Source organism: Anguilla rostrata, chromosome 2, assembly GCF_018555375.3.
Source record: "Anguilla rostrata isolate EN2019 chromosome 2, ASM1855537v3, whole genome shotgun sequence".
NCBI classification, from domain to species: Eukaryota; Metazoa; Chordata; class Actinopteri; order Anguilliformes; family Anguillidae; genus Anguilla; species Anguilla rostrata.
The window spans coordinates 53180015-53201748 of record NC_057934.1 but is presented as its reverse complement, the minus strand read 5'-3'; the positions used below and the strand labels follow the sequence as shown (position 1 = coordinate 53201748).

At 41.6% G+C, this 21734-nt stretch overlaps 1 protein-coding gene across 5 annotated transcripts; it reads right to left on the bottom strand.

Moving 5' to 3' along the window:
• Nucleotides 1–60: 60 nt before the first annotated feature.
• foxk2a (forkhead box K2a) lies at nt 61–21734 on the bottom strand. 5 transcript variants are annotated; one of them, XM_064323068.1, is made up of 10 exons: nt 21609–21734; nt 21167–21475; nt 5834–6028; nt 4493–4640; nt 4076–4222; nt 3511–3704; nt 2627–2844; nt 2165–2473; nt 1842–2051; nt 61–1580 (listed from the first exon to the last, which is right to left on the bottom strand). In XM_064323068.1, exons 2-10 carry the CDS (start codon nt 21460–21462, stop codon nt 1390–1392), a joined length of 1908 nt encoding a protein of 635 aa, XP_064179138.1. In that variant the 5' UTR covers nt 21463–21475; nt 21609–21734; the 3' UTR covers nt 61–1389. The 5 variants fall into 5 exon arrangements, with proteins under 5 accessions (XP_064179138.1, XP_064179139.1, XP_064179141.1 ...); XM_064323069.1 differs by having other exon boundaries at nt 61–1577; nt 21167–21691; XM_064323071.1 differs by having other exon boundaries at nt 61–1577; nt 2177–2473; nt 21167–21688.

Below are 21734 nucleotides of genomic sequence, written 5' to 3'. Positions count from 1 at the left end.
TGTTCTCTTATTTTCTCATGGGCTGATGCGCAGACATATACAGAATTGCTAGGCTTTGCGTATGGTTTTAAATTAATTTATATATGTATATATATATAAAAAGCATTTACCCACTGAAGCAGAACAAACATCTATCACTTTTTCCTCTTGGAAACGTACAATCTGAAGACTTCGGTTGCCTAAACAGAATAAAATTATCAAGCAAGAGACTGCCAACTCCAACACAAAGTAACAAATACAGCCAATGATAACAGAAAACAAATAGGAAGGAAAAAAAATGAGAACAGAAATTCAGAAACACGTTTAAGTGCAGCTCTGGTCAGATTCTTAGCAGTTTTTTTTTTTTTTTTTTCTTCAGTTCCATTTTTCAGTTAACGGCTCAGGTACATTTTGTCTAATCAGTTACATGCAAGCTCCATGAAGCATCTGGTCAACTACACATGGAAATTATTTTATATATCATTGGTTATCTGTTAAAAATATGTATCTGTAGATAAAGAAACTTCATTTTGATTTGACAGAACAGACAAAAACCAAACCACTCCATTGATAGATTAAAAAAGGGAAAAGAAACTACATTCATTTTCACTGAACCTAAGTCCACATACAAAAACCTGTTTGTGATTCCGTAGTACGGGTGGAGTGATTTGAAATGTTGGCGACCCCACTATTTCATCTGGTTATTGTTGTATTCTTTGCGCAAACAGAAATGAAATTACACCCAAATAAAGATCCTAAGTTCCACGTGAACAACAAAATACTGCATTATCTACGAACAACTGCATTAGGTAGGTCACATGAAGGCTAGCTGCCAAGGTACAGGAATGGCTCCAAAAGTTTTTGTTCCCTTTATGGAGTACACTTGGTTTTTCAGAAGAGATCTGACAGTAAGGGCTCGTCATGCGGCTGTGGGCTCAGCTCATTGGTCGGTTGGTTGGTCTGTGGGTCCAGAGCCCCAGCTCTCCCTCCTCCCAGCCTGCACTGAGGTAGTTGAGACGGAGGTGCAGCACAGCCCAGCCACGTGGGTCTCGGCCTGGGTGTCCACTTTGATCTGGACTTCTAAACGAGTCTTCCTTTTTTATTTCTTTCTTTTTTTAAAGGCTTCCTGTCTTTTTATTTATTTCCTTTATTCATTTTTTTTTTGCTTTGCTGTCCTCACAGGGGAACGTTTTGCTTTAGCTTCTCCTTTTTTCTTTGTCTTTAAGCATTTTCTTTTTCTTCTTTTAAACTTGTCGGGTGGTGGGCGACGCATTCCGAAGTTCAAAGATGGCCTGACTTGTGTTCTTCTCCTTTTGGCACCTTGGAGTAGATGAAAGGGAGGTGGAGGGGGGGCAAACCAAAACAAACAGAAGTAAAAGGGAAAGGAAAGAGGTGACTGAGGTCAAAGCTCTAGTTGTGGTTGCCTTGTTCACTGACTGCTGGCCTGTCCATGTTGACCGTGATCACTATGCTCTCGCCCTCCTCCGTTTTGACCCTCTTCAGCTCCGGCTGCTCCGCCTGGTCCCCGTTCTGCCTCTTGGTGGGGAGGGAGGCCGAGGCCGAGGCGTGGGTCGCCAGCATGTGCAGGGGGCTCGCCACTGCTGCCCAGGAGAGAAGCGGTGCACACCCATTAGCACCGGATACACGGGAACACCCTGCTAACCATGCTGTTCACTCCAACATAACGGCGTACTTACTGAGCACATAAACCAACCTACCAAACCAAACATTTCAAAACCAACTCATATCATTCTCAAGACCGTAATTTTAATTCATAATGCTGGCAGCTGCAACAAATACCCTGCAAATACAGGCCAGTGTAAAACAGGATGACTGAGACTTAGGGGTCTGAGTGCGCTCACCTGTGTTGACCTGACCTTGAATGGCAGTGGTGATGGGCACTACGTGGGTGCCATTCTGAGTGATGGTCTTTATGGGGAGCTGGTGCTGGCCCAGGGGTGCCTGCTGCACAATGGTGACCGTTTGTAGGGGCGTGGCCTGAGAGGTCTGGATGATGCGGCTAGCAGCTCCTATAGAGGCGTGGGTGATAGCAGGAACAGGCTCCACTTTCACTGAAAAACACAAGGCAGCCAATGGCAGTTAGCGTGCGGGGAAGAAAATGGATGACAACACTACAATAAGTCAAGAAAATGCTGATGCAAGTAAACTGAAAGTGCTCTGCTACCTAGACGCACACCTTTGACTTCCTTGTGCTCCCCGTTCTCCTGGGGCTCCGCCTTGGGGGCGTTGACCAGGGCGGCCTGCGTCACCACGGCCTGGCCGGCCACGGTGTAGGTACTAGCAGCGGACAGCCCAGCCATGGTGACCACCGGCATGGCTGGGATCTGGTGGACCACGTGCACCGTCTGCATGACGGACTGCTGGGGGGCGGAGCTGGTGACGGGCGTGGCCACCGCGTACGTCACCGGCTTCATGTTCTGCGGCAGCTGCCGCTGGACTGTGATTAGAACTGGCTGGCTATTGAGAGGGGAACCTACGTAAAAGGAAAAATTGAAAATTAGCACAGAACTTGGTCCTGTTCATAGGTCATCTGTGGTGCTTAGGTGTTCATCAGCGTGCAGCTAAGATGTGTGAAATGAAGAGCTGTGTGCTTTATCTGAGGATGGCGCAGGGACAGAAGGCTCACCGGGGGCACTCTGAGCAAAGCGAGCCTCCTGTATTACAGCTAGTTTGGGTTGGACAGCTGTAGCAGGCGTGGGAGTGGGAGCAGGGGCGGGGGCAGAGGTGGTAGTGGGAGTGGCCTCTGGTTCCATAGGAACAGGAGAGCCCTCCCTAGACAGGCTGTCAGGGGTCTGCACCCCGCTCGATAGCACCCCAGAGTGGTTAGGGGAAGCGGGGGCACTCCTAAGAGGGGGAAGAAGGGCACTGGGGTTAGAGAAGCATGTAAAGCCAACCTGGACCAGTCAAGCATCAAATCAGTTTCTAGCTTCTCCTTAAATTGATTATTTGTGACGAACAAATTCCAAAACATTTTTTTTCTTTTAAATTCTCATTAGATATGTACAAACATTTCTTTTTCATCAAAAGTTGACCGACAAATGTCAAGAAATTGTGGGAGGATGAAATAAATGTGAAATCAGCAACAGATTTACATCAGATCTGACCCCAGTTGGGTGCTTGAGGGCTAATTGGATAGTTTTCTTTCTGAAACTGATGGCTGGAATTGAAATCCTGTCCTTAAGTAATTAAAAGGAAGCATTATTATTTTTCTTCACACACAGGGTTTGGTGGGTTCAGCGATCACCAAAACGAACGCATCTAACAGAAGAAAAAGCCACCGCTGAGTCTGCGGGTAAGACAAAGTTATGGATAGGTTAAACACAAACCAATAACGCTTCAAGGCTAAACAGTAATGTCTAAATGTGACCACCAGGTGGCACTAAAACATGCATACTAGTCAAATATTCTCACACTACCACCTACCAAACTACCATGTATGCATCAGCGCATACTGTAGTGAGTCTACCTGTACAGGCATTCGCCAGTTAGGCAGCTGCGGGGTAGTATTACCTGGAGGACAGGGGTCCGAGGGGGGTGCGAAAGCAGGGCACGCCCCTCGGCCTGCGTTTCCTGAAGGCCTGCTCTATGAGCTTGCTCTCTGAGGAGGGATCTATCCTCCAGAAGGAGCCCTTGCCCGGTTCCTCCTGAGATCTGGGCACTTTAATAAAGTAGCGGTTCAGAGAAAGATTGTGACGAATAGAGTTCTGAAACAGAAGACCAGTGTTAGTATTCGCAGTTAATTCGCATGTTCACATTTTAGCATCAGATTAAACAGTGCGTTCAAAAACACAAAGCATTCAGGATATTAATAACCTGCCTTGCTTACAGCTACAGAAGAATTCAGTGCGAATGACTGAAAAGTAAAGCATACTGGATATGCCCCAGATTGTTTAGTCAGTCATTTCCATGGGCTGGTTTAAACAGTAGCGCCATTACTAAGGGGATATTGCTGTGGCTTTGAAACCATTCATCTTAAAATATAATTCCCTACACTGAAAAGCTTCATACAAAGATGGTTGTCAAATGTCAAAATCTTAGCTATATCTGACAATTCACAAGCAAGACTTTTACCCACCTGCCAGCCTTTGTCCGCAGTCCTATAGTAGGGGTAGTTTTTTGTGATATGAGTATATATCCCATTTAGTGTAAGCTGCTTGTCTGGCGCCATGGTGATTGCTTGTACAATTAACTGTGCATATGAGTATGGAGGTTTAGAGTCATCCTGATAAGAAGAAACAGAAAAAATTAGCATGTAGCAGAGCTCTCACAGTCTGGTACCAATCGAGTGCGTGCATGTGCATGCGTGCGGTGAGGACACCGAATACTGATGCATGAAATACATCTCCGAAAATATTTTTCCACCGTGAAATCCACGCCCCGTATTTTCATACACATTAAACTCTACTCTACGGCAATGAGGAACGCAAAATTCTAGATTTCAAAATGCACTTCAAGTGAAAAGCAGGCCCCTTTACATCTGCAGGGGGCTCACCTTGGGGCTGTCTCCTCCAGAGGCGTCCTTATCGTTCTCCGAGTGCGAGTTGTCCCCGATGAGCTGCAGGTCGGAGGTGAGGACGCGGCCCATCCTGTAGCTGGACGACCCCGCCCCACGGGGACTCGAGGGGCAGGAGTTGGCAGCGCTGCGGAAAAATTCAAACGGTGAAAAAAAAGGCTTCGGACCGGAGCGAAGTCTGCCAACGCCGTTTCCAACATGGCACCTGAAGCTTTCAATTAAAAAGCACGCTAAAAGAAGACAGGGCCAGAGGCTCTCAGAGCTCCATCATAATGAATAATCTCTCTGGGCTTTCACAGTGCTAATGCACCAGCTAATTGGGTTTGAAGGCTTGGAAAAATCAGACGGGAGAACATGTATAATGGGCAGAAATATATATCATTACAGCATGGCTAGCGCTGGGAAGCATAGACATTAATAGGAGGTGGAAAGGAATGATCTGGCATATTTTGAAGGGTGTACTGCATCGGTTCCCTTCATATCATAGAATAGTCAAATTATCTATTTCAAGGTGCAGATGCAAATTTGTTTTGGAAAACTTGTGTTCATATTTGGTTAAATTTCACATCCTGACAGACATATAAAAAACAAAAAGCTCTAAGAAAACAATCCAGTCTCTCTGTCTGCCCCAGGCTCTGAAATAAGCCACTCCAAATTTCACCGCGCCTGAGCCTTAACAACCAATCAGGACAACTCTCTGCAAGGAGGCTTCCCAACCTGCCAGCCAATCTGTCAATCCTGTGGTGCGTTCACAACGCTGCCAGAGCAGGCAGGGCGGGGCTACACAGATAAGAGCAGAGCAGAGATGGTGCTACAGCTAGACCTCCAAAAGATGCTAAACTCAGATACAATCTTGCCATCTGATGTTTAAAACCTTTAAAACTATTTTTATTCTGAATTTCACATTAAGACATAGAAAGCAGACATTTTTAAATAAAATCAGATGAAATCAAATACATTAGCTTGTAGCTACAAAACTATTCGCTATATGTGACTGGTGACAAACAGCAGCAGCTATGGTCTCAGTAGCCCAACCTAACTCCGCTGCTAGCTTGTTATCTTTAAAACCTTTAAAACTATTTTACACCAAATTTGACAGGACGACATACTTTGGAAGGGGGAAGAGCTTTGAAGGGAGAGCTGAGGGGATGGGAGGTGGTGGAACATTTTTCCCTTCAAAATCTAGCTCTCTCTCGTTTCGTTTCTCCAAACTCACACACCGCACCTTTAAATAGCTCGGCAATTCTTCGCGGAACGTGACCAGTCAAAGTCAGCTCATGCCAGCAGGGCAAGGCATTCGGTTGAAGTTCTTAGATGTACCTGATGGTGCTGGTGGGCGAGGGCAGAGGGCTCATCAGGTGAGCGATGTTGTCTGGAATGTTTATGGTGAGAGGCGAGATCTGGGGCTGGACGGGCTTCACGGGAGACTCCGGGGCCTCCCGCCTCTCCTTCCGGTCACTGGACAAGGCTGTGAATGTGATTTTAATGTTTGTGCTGGGAAACCTAAAAGTGCACCTATGGGGTGGGGGGGGGGAGAACAAGCTTGGGTTACTTTCAAAGTTTAGCATTGTTCTCAGGACAATTTTAAAACAATATCCCATATTCCCACTTGACCAAAAAGTATGGTTCAGGTTCATGAAAACACGTCATGTATTTTAATAAAGCCCAAGTATTTCCTGGTACACACTTATGCCATTCAAATCTATGCATGAAACATTTATCAATGTACGGACTAAGGCTTAGTCACGAAACTGCGTCACTTAGAGCTAAGGTCAGATTAAATAATAAACTCATTAAATTGATTTGGGGGCGGGTCTCCAACATGCTGTATCTATCAAATGGAAATAAGTCTAATTATTAATCAAATGCACATTTGTATTGTCAGCAGTGCTTCAAAGAAAGAGAATTTAAGGCAATGAGATGGTGAGACAAAGCCATGAAACGCATACTGATGACAGTGCCCTTGGGTTGTAGATGAAGTCATTGTGAGAGCCATGCTTGACTAGCACAATTCCAATTTCAAGAATTATCAAGAGTTCATTACAGCAACCATAATTTAATTAAAACATAACTCATATCAGCTTGTCTTTAAGGACACATGAATAATTCATAAACATTTTGGCTAATTTGCAAATAGTTACATGGTCACGTCTCACTGAAAGAATTAAATAAGACCATGAACAGTTCCTCTCTTCCTCGTCAACACCATGACTCACTCAAATAAAAGAACAGCACTACTAGCTGAAGCTAGACTTCTCTCCATGTGTCGTTTACCTCACTCACATAATACAAGTAAGCTAACATTATTCCTGCACTAATTAAAACAGAATCCTCAAATAATTAGCAAGTATAGTAGATACAATCTTACAAAAGTTATGTTTATAAACTGTTCAAATATCCATAAAGACAGAATAATGAGTTATCTTGACCCTCTCTCATGCAGCCAACAATGAACGTCTCATAGGACGGAAGAGCACATGCTTGTGGCAATAGTGCTTGTTTTATTGCTTGCTTGTTGGAGTTCTGATAGATGAAACCATATTAAAACTTCAGTTTGAACAATTAAGATGCCGCCACTTTAAATTTTAGTTAAAAGAACTGCTTCGCTAGAGAGAAAGTTAGTGTTCCATGTTATATCATAAATATAGGGTAAGTACACATGTATGCCGAAAAGCAAAGAGCCCCTTTCACAGCCAATATTTTATTTTGCACAATGACATCACTGCACTACGATTCCCCTTGAAGGAATATTTAACAATCCCCGCAATCTGTTTTGCCTCAGATTCCATATAAAGCCATGAGAAGGTGTCGACTGCCATCCTGAACATATTCTACAGCAATTCTTCAACTTTAAATGATGTCTAATCCATTTCACTTCTTTCCATTTGCCTGCAGTCTCCAGAAAGCACTGTGAAGGTAGCTGGTATAGAGCAATGCATCATGGGATTTTTAGAGTTGAGAATAAAGGGTATCAAATTAGCTTGTGTGTAAAGTGTAATCACACAGTGTGACACATAGTATACAGCAGGAAAATGACATAACATTTTAAATTTACACTGACAGTACTTCAATGTTTCTTAACAACTGTAATGTGCAGGAAGGAATTCAGATTCATATTAAAATACATAATTACTGCTGCTGTTGGGCCTACCCTACATTATGAAAGACATACGATGTAGGCTATATAAGAGTTGACAAGGCAACTCTAAGCGCTCAAACTGAGCCATTTACCCACCAAAGGTCTTTGTGACTCTTCAGTCACAAAAAAACTGTTTCCTTCAGAAGATATCATGACTGGAAATAAGCAATATGGAACACATTCACAGCTCACCCAGAAATATTGCCTATACCCACCCAGTTAACCAACCCATCACTTCCTGCCAACAACAAATATTTTCCACAATAACCTCATTCAACGTTAGCCGCTTTAACCTTACATTCCCAGCCACTATGTACGCATCCACTTGCTCATGTGCTCTGAACATGATGTCACACTGTAGTCTATTCATCTTGAAGATCTTTATCTTGGGGAATTCCACCAGCACACTGCAATTTCATATTTTTTTTTTATAGAGCATCGAGCATTTAGTCAGCTCTGAAGCCGACCCAAGCCTGAGTAAGCAATGCACATACGATTGTGCTCCTTGCTTGCCACTGCAGCTCCTTCACACACAATTATACCATCTGAAGTCAGTGTTCATGTAGCGTTCAACAGGAAAGGCTCGAACACAACAGTATACTTTCTACAGTGTGACATAGGTGTGCTGAAAATCTGAAAAGCTCAGCAGGGCACATGTCCCCATATTTTCTCAAGACAAAGGCTTATTTTTCTGTTCAGGTATCATTTTTTAGCAGCAAATCCATCTGACCATGCCACAAAGCCTCTGCATATTGTAGCATGTAGGACAATGCAAACAGGAAATGAAGATGCATTTTCCTTGGCAACTATCAATCACCCAGGAAGATAGTGGCTAGTGATTAATAACTGGAACTAATTTCTCCCAGCTACATTTTTTACAAGCAAGTGGGTTCCAAGAGACTGGTGGATTTTAATTCAAGAGACTCTCAACAGTGTAAATTATACAATATCAAAAGGAACAATACTTTATCCCCCATAAAAATATAAAGACATTAGCATCATTATAAGTCAAATGATACTGAGTGACCCACTTAAAACACACAAGATGTGTTAGTGTGATGACACGTTCTATTACACTGTCACTCTCATCAGAGAGTTGAAATGACTGAAATACAGCTATCGCCAAATAATTAACCTTAAAACTGCCAAAGATTTGCCATCAACACTCAGCCAAATATAAATGAAAACCTACTTGAGTTGGTCATTATCAGAATCAACTTGCCCATCATAAACATCAAATCCCATTTGGAAACATTTTCAGCATCAGCCAGTTGAAATAATAGAAAATAAGAAGGTTGCATGCTCTGATTACTCCTTGCTGTGTTTAATAAAACATCAGTCAGTCGCAAATTCATTACAGTCTTAACGTGAACCAGACTGGGCTACACGGTTTCTAGCGTTTCTGCAAGGAAAGCTCAAAACCTCTTCAGCAGAAGCATGCAGACTCAAGAGCTTCATTCCTGACAGCTGGAGCACCAGCTGCATGGGCAGAGAGGCTGTGTGCTGAAGAAACAACCGTGTGCCCTCTAGCTCAGGGCCTTGGCAGGGCGGGCGGGCAGGCAGGCGGGCGGGCGGATGTGCAGCACATTTAGAGTGGATTTCTACCTCAGCCTGAGGCTCGGGCCAATTTTCAGCATTACAGTGACTGCCACAGACAAAGAGAGAGAGGGCTCCAGCAGACATAACTGGGTTACTGCATGCTGGCTGTGTATGCTGGAGTGTAGATGTACACATTTAAACCAACAATTAAAAAATACAATGTTAATGTGTTTGTAACTAAGTGCGAGAGGGAAAAAACCCCACAGATTTCTGCTTCCATACTTGTGCAAGGCTTGAGAAATGAGTGCAGGCACTTGTTGGAATCTGGATAATTCCTGCCTGTATGAGGCCGAAGCATGTCCAGAGTATGCTAATGACGTAAATAAAGGCGTGCCTGTGACAGAGTGGTCTGTCAGTTTCAGTGTGGCTAACTGTAGGCACAGCTATTTAACAGCTAAATGTGCTTCAGTTAGAGGGGAGGAAGACAAAGGGCATGGTTTCTCTCCACAGCTCTCAGGAACAGCTGGAGCCCCATCAGGAAGGGATACACATTATACTTTAGGAATTTATTCTCAGCAAATGCCATCCAATGCCAGGGGCTTAAAACCGAGATTAGTTGGAGATTAGCAAGTAATAACTAGTCGACACTAAAAACAGGGACTTATGATCTCCATGTCAGCAGTAGCCTACATATTAAAGTAAAAATAGAATGGAAAATACACAGAATATCACCAGACATTGCGTTTTAAGCTACCACAACTGCAGGAACAAAACGCTTACCTATAAAAAGAATAAAATCTCAAGGTACCAGTGACTCAGTTAACAGGAATTGGAAACTTGGTTTTGACAGTCAGATGTCAAAACATCAATGACACTTTTGTCATCCCATATTTGTCTCAAGACTGAATTTTCTCCCAACACAAATCACTTCGTACAAAGGTACAATTCCAGAAAAGGAGTACATGACCTTACGAAGGGTCTTCAACCCTTGTGTTGAATTTTAAACCCTAAATCAAAATTCTTCATATAGAAGCAATCTGCCACTCAACAGCAAATTGGCAAATAAACATTTTTTGACTTCCTACAGTCTACAGAGACTATATTTCATCAGGCAACACCACTCGTTTTTACTGCAAAACACACATCATAACTGATTGTTTTGCTGTAATAGATGTGTGGCACTTGGTTTATGACCTCTGATTTCATAACAGCAGGGTTTAAAAAGACTCAAGACAATCTTTGTACCCTGATGTTATACCACTTTTATAAAAATGTTTAAAAGGAACAATGTTCAACTTTTTCTAATGGTAGGGACACTACAGGAAAAGTCATAATATTTCAGTGCTGTTAAAATCTGGATAGGTGTCACAGCGTGACACTGCGCATAGTGTGTGCCGAATGCTGATCTGAGATCAGGAAAGACTGAGGGAACACACAACCCCACGGCCCAGAGAGCAGCAGATTTTACCCTTCTGCTGGGGTGGCTTTGTGAGCATGGGCAGTACATGAGCATTGGTGCAGAGCGCAGGCACAAGCAGCCTTTTATAAAATGCACGCGTAACTGCCCTGGAATCCTGAGCACACAAGCACACCAGCCCAAAGGAAACGCTGCCTTTCCCGCCGCCCAGCTTTTGTCTCGCTTCAGGCCGGGCTGCTTGAGATGCCAGTGGTGTGATTCTTAGTACTGGACTCTAAAAAAGACAGACCGTTGTACAAGTGCTCACTCTACAGATACAGAGCATAGGAAGAGAGGGAACTGCCCTTGTATTGGGTGCGCTCATAAATGTGTTGCCTTTCATGGTTCTTCAGATCAACAAGGCAGGACTGCAAGTGATGAGGTCCAGAACATTGTTGCCTCCCTGCACAAAAATAGCACACTTCTAGTCAAAAGGTTGAAATTTCAAATTTCCATATTTTCTCCAATATAAGGCAACCCTAAATACAAATTTATCCCAAAAACAAGCCAAAAATTCAGCAGGAAAGTGTATGTTGTGGACCAAGTAAATCTAAATCCTTATTTTAGTTTTTGAAGGTAACTGGGCAGAAACAGTGGGTAGAATCAACTAGTTCAGCCAATGAAAAATGATTTGAAATGCACATACTGATAATGCATTTAGCAGTGCCGGTTCCTCTGTGGTTTTTCCCTACCAGAAGAAATACTCCCTGGAGAAGTGACGTGAGGGACAGGAACCCACCCACTGTTGTCCTTCTGTCACCACTGCTGTAGTAAGCTTGAGCAGCAAGCTCATCTGCAGCACTAAAAAAAGCTAAGCGTCAAAACGCATGTATATGAATCGATAAGTGTTGTGTATGACCCCCTCGACTTACGGAAAGCATCAATAGCTGTATTTTTGACCCCAGCTTCCCAGAAAATGTTTTATTTAGAAATAAAATCTGAGAAATAATTTGGACAGTGGAATGAGTATGACAAAGCTGTCAGGAAAGGCCCCTCAGCTCTGAATCAAGAACTTAACTAAGAGCAGAGACACTGCATTTTATAGCCTGAAATTTTTACTTTCTCCTGACATTTTTTTCAGTAAAAACGAGTGGTGTTGCACAGGGCTGAACAAATAGGCCCACATCAACCAATTCTATGCATCAAATTCTACTCATGCACAAATATAAATCTTTATTTATTTTATTTTTAGCATTAAACCAAAATTTACAAGTTCCTTACTGGCTAGTTTGAAAAAAGGAAGATGCACCTTTAAGACTACTTCACAATTTCTGCATTTTAGATTACATTTCCTTTGGCAAGACCACATAATCACAGCCAAAAATAAGCTGTCTTTATGCTTTGGATGTGCATGACATTACAGTATTATTTGGACTTTCTGATGTTCTTGGAGGGGACAGGTGCAATTTAACACAACAAAAGCATGCACATTAACAGTATGAAGGTACAAAGCTTTTCTTAATAATACACATAATAATAATATCAGACATTATATGTCCAGGTAACATATAATAATATCAGAAATTGTTATCTACAGATGTTGTTTATGTAGATGTCTAATATTAGAAGTATTTGTGCACTGCTTATTCCTAGGGATGTCCCGATCAAGTTTTTTTGCCCCTGATCCTGACTCGAGTCATTTAATATTGAGTATCTGCCGATACCGAGGCCCGATCCGATACTTGTATTTTCCTAGATTATACAGCTGCACAGTGCACACATTAAAGTTATTAAAATCGATCTCCAATGTATATGCTTGACAATTGCTCTGCAATGCATAAAATATTGCCTGCATCTAAGCTGTTCCTTAATGTTATTTTATTTTTTACAAAATAACAAAGTAAACAAACTAAAAATATTTTTTATATGGCTCTTATCGCAATTCCACTTAGTGCAGCATTGGTTTTCATTTGCTTCTTAACAAAATAACCAAGTAAACAAACTAAAAGATGTCTTTATATAGCTCTTATCAATTCCACTTAGTGCAGCATTGTAGTAAAACTAGAACACTCAAAATGAATTGCACTTCGAAGTGGTGTAATAGCATAACTAACATCCTCCAGTGTTTGTTGCTTCGGTGGAGCCTTTGCCTGAGTTACCCGAGTGAACTCACTGTATTCCGTTGAATGTTTATTTTTTAGGTGCCGTATCATATTGGTAGTATTGAACGCAGCTCTGTTACTACCACCTCACAAAATGCTCGCATTGCAGACATTAGCCTACAAGTGGATGTTGGACTGCTTTCGTTTTCCAATTTAAAATATTTCCACACTGCATTTTAGCCGCAGGTGTGCCAGAGTACACTTCTGCGTCTTGCCACATATTGTGCTCTGCGTTTACAACACCTGTGTGACAGCGGACGTAAAACAAAGGATCGGGCTTAGGTTCGTCCTCAAAATAGCCGATACCAATCAGTCAAAAAAATGCCTTGATCGGATTGGGACATCTACAATATCATTTTCACAGAATTAGAATCTGGTCAGTATCTGAAGACTGACACATTTCCCATGCAAACACACCCTTGTAGATTGAAGACAGTAATTTGTGCTTTGCAATTTGTGCCCTAGAAATTTTAGATTAATTGCCTGCAATGTAAAATACACTCAACAGAGCTGAAAACAGGCTGGAATATTTCAGGTCCTAAAGAGGGATTACAAATGACCGCTCGGTCACTCACTAGTTCCATTTTTGTTCCACTGAGCCCTGTCAACTTAGCCCGTTAGCATCACTGTTCCTGGTCTATTTACAAGCGAGCTGCTGGTAGAGCTGGCAGGCTGTGCAATCATGTTGCTTCTAGTACTGCCAGCACTAAAAACTGAGAAAACGAACATAGCAGGGAGAAAGCTCCACGAGCACTGATTACAACATGCAATCAGATATAAGGCCAGCCGAATTCCAGATATCTGAACGCATCAGGGAGGATGATCATTTGGAAATGCTCTGAACTTTAAGAATGAGCATTTTCACAATACTCATTTAACTTGAAATAATAGGGCTGTTGTAATGTAATCATATGACTGATTTGGCACTTGTAAACCAGCATTCTTTAAATTGGCTGCTCCTATTCTGTTACATGTCAAACACTGTTCACTTTCCAAAATGATAATCCTTAGCAACAGTCCTATGACATGGCCCTTTCTACTGATAGCATTTATTATTTGATTTAATCAATGCAATATGCGAGTTGTTTACATTTAATGTTTCCATGTTTAAAGCACAGTTCAGTTTATAATAATGGTTTGATCAAACATAATTGTGTATTCTGGTCTCATACCCATTCCATTGATATTCTACTGTAATATGGAAACTACATCCAGAAGCACTCATCTGCACTGCTACCTTTCAAGGTGATGGCATGCATTTTGTAGCTTTACTTCTGCCTAAATGCAGTTGTGCTATACCAGGTCATCCAGCTTTAACACAGTGAAAAAAGAGGCAGCAGGCTTTGGGAGACTTGTGAGCCCCGTAAGAAAGAATATAAAAAAGCACCTTCCCTTTACCAGTTAGCCATTCAATAGTCTTATAAGACTTCCAGCCTTAGCAACAGTAACCATGGTGGTGAAATGTGTTGCTTGATACAAGGATTATTCTGTACCTGCAGCCTTTATTCCTTCTGCAGAAGTTTGTGGCTCCTGTCTTATGTTAAAAATTCTACATAATGCTGCACGACTGGTTCCTTCTGTGGTGACTGTGGCAATTAAAGGCACAGTGATTATCCTCCATATGATGGAGTGGGTATGGCTGCTGAATCCTTCCCACTTCCACTGCTGTGAGCCTGGCAGCTTGCAAATCGCTGCAGTGTTTAGCCTAATAGCTCCCAGCTCAGTGCTCTCCACCATGCCTCACAGGACAGGCGTATTCACACACCACTGATTAAAAGCTGCTCATTACAACCGATAGCACTAATCAATACAGAATTAAAAAAATACATTTCCTAACACATGCAAATTTAACTATAGATTAAGGTTGTAAAGCCTATTGCACCAATAGGCTATTTCATAAATTGTGCAGTCTAGGCTACATGTGAGAATCTCATACACCGGCAACAAATTGATTTAATACAACACTGTCTCCAAGCCTTTATAGTAAGGTCATTTAATTTTCCATTTGGCATCATAGGCTTAATTATGACATGGTATTTCAACCATAAAGTATACCATGTTCAAAGACAACTACTACAGCACGATGTTCACAATACCATCTAGTGTCTATTTAATGCACAGTACTTCCCTTTATATTCATACCCATAGCAGTGGCTGAGAGAATATTTATCAATAATAATCCAAAAACATTTTAACTAGTGATTATACAGTAGATTAAACATCACTAAAGTAGTAGTGCATGTTAACTTACTATGAACCAATACAAAAAGCAGAACCCATACAGATTACATCCATAACACAGAGCATGCAGCCACTAAAACCAAACTGCCAAGAAATTTTACAGGATGTAATATGGAAACTGTTAGGCCTAACAGTAGCACAGCCCCATAATAATAAGCAGTTAATCGTGCTTGAGTTGGCAAATGTAATGAGCTGGAAAATGTAAATTTGGAACAAGTTGGGTTTTTCATGTACATACAATGCTCCCTTGTGTAGCATGTAAAAAGTGAAGATGATGGCTATGACTCTTAGGTCAGTAATGAAGGCGTATTGGAGATGCAGGACCGATCGAGTACATTAATGTCCACCATAGGAGAAGGGAAGCTCTAAGGGTAACAGTTGGGTAAGTCAGACAGGCCAGATGTCTCATTACTTTTGAGATGAAGTGAACTAAATCTGGAAACATTACATTACATTATAGGTATTTAGCTGACGCTCTTATCCAGAGCGACTTACAACAGAGTAACCAAACTCAGGATCAAGTCCGCTTAAGTCCATTGAACAACATGTAGATAAAAAGCCTTTACTATGATGCATACAATAAGGAAAAACAAGATAGTCTGAACAAATTTTTTTTTTTTTTTTTTTTTTTTTTTTCGCTGTTGGAAACAGTTCCAACAGCGAACAGTTGTGGTCATTCTGTAAGTGTGCAGGGAGAGTTTTCATGCCACGATCTGAATGCATTTACCCTTAAGACCTCTTCACACTTGGAGATGCAGTGACCGTAGCATTTTGCAATTGCGGGCTGAGTTGTAAGGAAAGTAGCAGTCTGCAAAGGCTCTGATGCGGGGATCCATTTGCAGCTTAGATTTTGTGACTTCTTTTACATTACATCGGAAAATTCAGCAGAAATGGAATGCATGGACAAGTCAGGGAAAAACTACACTAACTTCAACACACTCAACAGAATGAACGCATATACCAGAATTAACCATACAAAGTCTGACACTGAGGGCAGCGGGTTCATGTTCCGTAAGTAGGCCTGATTGTGGCTTGCTTTCTGCAGTATGACTCTAGGCTTTAGAACACCGGTCGATGCCAACCATTATTTTACCATCTTCACCCCGATGTTAAAGCTTAGCTTTCTTGCAGAGGAACATACCCATGACGACAATACCCATGTCTGCAAAGCATAAGCAGTCACCCAACAGTTTCAGGATCATACACTAACGGTTCCATAGGCCTTGGCCTTACCAGTCACCAAATATGACTCTAAAAAGCATCTAAATTAAAAGCTCATGCATCGAGGCATGAGCTTTCAAAGTCTTAGCCTTAAATCACCTATTAGAGCGCCACCATTTGGACAAATTAAAAGCTTATTACAAGCACACTACTCGGAGCCAAGGTGAATATTATAAGGCTGGAATGACTGGCTTAAAAGCAGTAGGAGAAGTAGTGTGCAGATATTTAGGTGGAAAGAAAATAAGATTAATGTGCCAGAGAACAGGCAGTGTGTTGCAGAAGCAACCACACTAGTGAAACAGGCAAAGAGACGAATACAGCATCACTGCAGTGCTATCAATGCACAGCATTAAAACAAGTGATCTCTGTAAAATAATGGTTTTAATGCATACTGGTGATACATCAACAGAATAAAATTGCATGTGGGCCTACTTTATTCAGTCTCACTCATTTCATGGAGATACATACGCAGCTAAATTGGGTAAATGGATATCACCCTTACACAACTCTCATGTTAAAATTTAAAATGTAGTTCTATACAGTTATAATGTCTACTTGAATGTAACAGTCTTTGGCCAGCAGTTTGCTGTGTTCAAATGGGGTTCCATGTTCAAATGGGAAAAAACCCCACTCTTGCAGGCTACTTCCCTGTTTAAAAAAAAACTCAAAAAACGCAATTCTCTTTGATAAACAATTGTTTTGGGGATGGAACAGAACCACAGACTTGTCACCATCATGTCACCTGCACGGACTTAAACTTGTATTTCAATGGTTATCCACCAGGGGGTCCCAACAGGCACACCAACAGCACAGTCAAGTGGCCAATCACACAAGAGTTTCTAATAGAGATATTTATAAAAAAACAATTAATTGATTTAATATGGGGAGAGTCATGAAGAAAAGTGAACATGGATGGAAGTTTAAATGCTAGGAAAAGCTTGTCTTTGAGAGGTCCTTACACCTGGTCCTGAAGAGCTGCAAGGACTCTTGGCTTCCGTTGTTACTCAGCACTTGAGTAGCACAGCAATAGATCAGTTAAAGCAATTGATTGCACAGTCAACTGAAGTCACCTGGTTTTTGGGATCTGAATCAGTCTCTAATCTTCAGCAAAAAAACAAAAACCAGGAGACTCTGTGGCTCTCCAGGACCAGGATGGTGTATCGCTGCAAAAAAAAAACTGCAACCATATAAAGCAGGGGTGTCCAATCTTATCCAAAAAGGGCTAGTGTAACTGCAGATTGTGCTTCTAACAAAACCTACTATGCCCCTGTAAAACACTTAAAAATACTGCAGCATGTCCACGATAGTAGGTAATATAACTGGATTTAACGTGAGTGTCACTTGTAAACATTGCTGTCAATCAACGTCAGTGCTTAATTAGTGGCAATTACTTTGTGAGAAAACAAAGGGAGACAAACTGGTGGCCCAACCTGTGGCTTATAATTGCAAATGTCGCCCCCCTTGCCTGTGTCCAAAGAGTGTATTGCATTAAGATATGGTCCATAATCAGGATTAAAGGCATGCTATGCAGGATTTTCACCTTGAAAATATTATAAAACCACCATACACAGTCATTACTATGATGCACCGGCAATGTGTGTCTATGTTCACTTCTGCCCAATCCTTACTTGTCTGCCTGTATTTGTTATTCTAAAAAGTATTCGAAACATTTCTGGGTGTGGCCCTTTTTTTTATTTGTGGGCTGTATTTGAAAAGCATGTGGCCAACAGAATAAGAATGAGAAGAGGAGGAAACGTGAATGGACTGGCTACAGTGAGTGGTGTGTTTTCAGTTGGGTTAGTGCTGGAAAGATGTGGTCACTTTGGTGGCCAACCTAATGCTATCTATGTGGCTAATCAGTGTTCTGGTTTGGTAGCTGCCTTTGGCAAGTATCACTGAAGTTAGTGTGCTAATAATGTTAGCCCGCTGGCCATTCTGGCCCCAGAATTAGCTGTGGGTCCAATATGTTACAAAGTTACAACTTAAGGCTAGAAATAAGATTCCAATCCACTTCTCTTGGCTCATATGGGCAAACTAATGTTAGCTAGGTAATAAGGGAGTCCACCGGTCAGAAATTCCTACTATCCTGAATAAGTTAGTTCTTTTTTTTCCATTTACAACTAGTTAGACTGCTACAGACCAATACTTTTGGTTGGAGAGACACATTGCATTTTGCATTAAAGTCATATCTTAGGTGAACGTGCAGGCACGTGCCTTTGTTGCCATGGCAGTTAGCTGATAGGAGCTCTTATAGTCCACTTCCTTAATCGACCAACAGGAGAAGGCTGCCTCCCATTAAGGTAGAGTACGCACTGGGAGACGCATGCAAATTGGCTGCAATGGATGCACAAAGTTAGACTATGTAAAGATGCAGGAAAAATTCAAAGTGAAAATGAATTGACATGTTTGTGCATGTGTGTGCTCATGTTACAGAATTTTGCCACACTTTCAGGCAGGATAGAGCAGACTGAACCCTGCTGATGCTGTGCTAGCAATGGCTAGCGTACGTCCGTTCTTTCACCACTAAGCTAAAGCGAACTACACTCTACTGTTGCTGCATGACAGCGGAGTTGGAGTTTTTGCTTTTGGATATATCGGTTGAGCATTTAGGCATACTTGTGACTGCCTGACTGGTATGAATGCAACTATTGCCGTATTTTCATAAGAGATGTGATTCCAACAGTCTGCAATACAATGTTATAAAGCTACGAACATAGCTAGCCAGAACAAAATATCTTCGTTGGTGCTTTAGCTTCAGCTTCTTGGGGGGTGTAGGCAGGGTTGAGAACAAAGGGAGGAGGTGTTTTTGATTGTAAACACAGGAGTGAAGCAAGGAAAGAAATCCTGTGTAATGTGCCTTTAAGAATAAATTGATTTATCAATGGCAAAATTCCATAAGGATAATGACCTGGTGCACATAAATATTATATCTCTATGCTTTATTTGTGAATGTGTCAGGAGTGTACAATTATGCCCATGCATGACTTTTCATTCTTAAAGATTTTAGTTTATCTATTTTTTGTATGTACTATATTCATATTAGGGACAAAATTATACCCATTTGTGTTCATTGCACTTTGTTATTACTATAAATAAACAGATTCTTATTTCATTCACATCCTTACATAGCCTAAATCAAATAAGTGGTAAACTCCAAAACTGGCAGCCATTTTGGAACATCTTTAGATTCATGTTTCAATTAAACTATGGAAAAACACCTAAATCCCGGTTTAATTTTTATGGAGAGACCCATACATATTTAGTTTGATGCAACTGGCAAATCAGCATGCTCCTGTTGCCTCCACTTGCTTAATAACCTGCAAACAGACACTTGAATAAATAGAAGCTGTAAACTGTTAACATAACAATAAATAAATAAACAGAAGTACCATAAACTAATCGTTTATGGCACTTATTGTGACATTGTATTATTTACAATGCACTCATTTCTTACCCCACGCTAACTGCAATGATTATTGAAAACATTAAATAGCATAAAAATTCGTAACTATTATGTCCAACACTGTAGCTACACTTGTGGCACATGAAAATATTGTAAAACGGGGCCAAAAGCATGACGTAATATACATTTGTATATAAAATACGACCAGCTGCATGCTGAACATTTGAACAAGGAGAACCTTAAGCTTATGGCAGACTACTAGTTGGTGGCAATGTAAAAGAGTTCAACTGGCTGAAGGTGGCTGAAATGCACAGCCGATCGGATCATGCGACCTGTGACCTGTGTAATACTGGTAAGCGATTTGATTAACTTCAGACTAGTGCGTTAAGTATCAAGAAAAAGAATTACGTTGCATTTAGTTCAGTCAAATCTGCAAAAACCAAGTTACAGTTGGTGAAATTAAAATGTGTTTCAAATAGCCCAAAGCTGCAAAAATGTTTGCTAAAATGTGATGAAAAACCAAGCTGACCTCGGATTCAACAATCATTACTCCTTGTTAGACTACAAGTGCAGGAGTTGGACAGCTAGCCTTTTCCACTTCACAATAGTCATCAAACACCGACTCTGTGAAATATTTACGTTACAAATGATTAAGATACGGTGCTACCCGGCAGTAACGTTAGCTATAGGTAGCTACAAAATCGATCGAAGTATACAGGACAAATAGTCAAAAATGCCCTTACTAAAGAGAGGCTGAGATTACATAGTGACGCAAGATACCGACAACGTTACTCGGCTCGCTTCATTACAAATGTTAAGTTAATGAAGGTTATCGTTAACATCAGCTGTGCGTATCGTGGTTAAACTTAAATGGATAACCAGCCGACGAGCCATTTACTAGTCCCTGTCTATCTAGTCTACCTAGTAACTAGCATCACACCAAATTAATAACGAATGAATAATTTGCAATTTAATAACGTGCCGTTACTTTGATGAATGACTACACAAGGCATTTCAGTTGTTACCTATTTCAGATGTAACGCTTTATATTATATGCAAGTCGTTGGTATATTACATGCAAGTCTTACAAGTCTATCGATACTAAATTTTACATGGGAAATTTCAAGGCACTGAACTAGCTAGCGCCAGCTAACTTCACTAGCCGACATTACGTGCAACAACCAGAGCTAACTACACATCGATCACACTTGGTTAGCAAGCTAGCAACCCGACACACTTCATTCACTTACGATGCGCAAAATATTAACAGAGCATTATATGAACGATATGATTTCCACAGCAGCGCTAGTACTAACAGCAGCAGTTAACTAGCCAGTCTAGCTAGCACGCCAAGGTAATTGGCGTGCCAGTTCAAGAGGCTAGCTACGTTTACAGATAACATTAGCCCACAATGTTAGTAACACGTGTTGCTCGAAGAAAACAATAACAATAAGAGCATGTTATTCTGGTGGTTATCTTGCAAGCTAAACCAACAGATAGCGTTAGAAACAGTCAATGCATCCGTTTATCCGGCTAAATTATGTCCACTTACACTCGTGGGAGCTGCAGGGGAGGAGCCCCCCGTCTCTGGAATACCCCATCGACGAATACCCCGTTTTTTCCTAGGCACCTCAGGTAGAAGTCTCCGCCGCCAGAACCATCTTCGCCGGCAGTGAAAATTTCCAAGTGTCGGCGGGAGATGAAGCTCGAATGGCCCATGCTCACATCAACTGAGCCCTGCGACGAGTTCCGCCCAATGGTCACCGAGCGCTTCTTCATGAGGTATTCGAATTCACGGCCCTCAAGCCGGGCAACTGCCAGCCCCGACAACCCGCTCACCACAGCCATCTTAACAGGATTTCTAGTGAATAAATTAATCGGTATTAAGATGCACTTAGCTTTAGACACTTAAGAACAGTTGTTCTCACAAGGACTGCAAATATAGGGAGCAGAAATATTAAACTGAAAATGAAATAGCAAGGAACGTGCCAGACCAGGGATCGCGGCTCCAACCCACAGCCGCGACACAGAAAGAAAGAGAAGGAGAAAGAACCAACCAAACAAACAAGAGGGCGGTTATTGAATGACCGACGCTTTCTAAAACCAATGACAACCGAGAA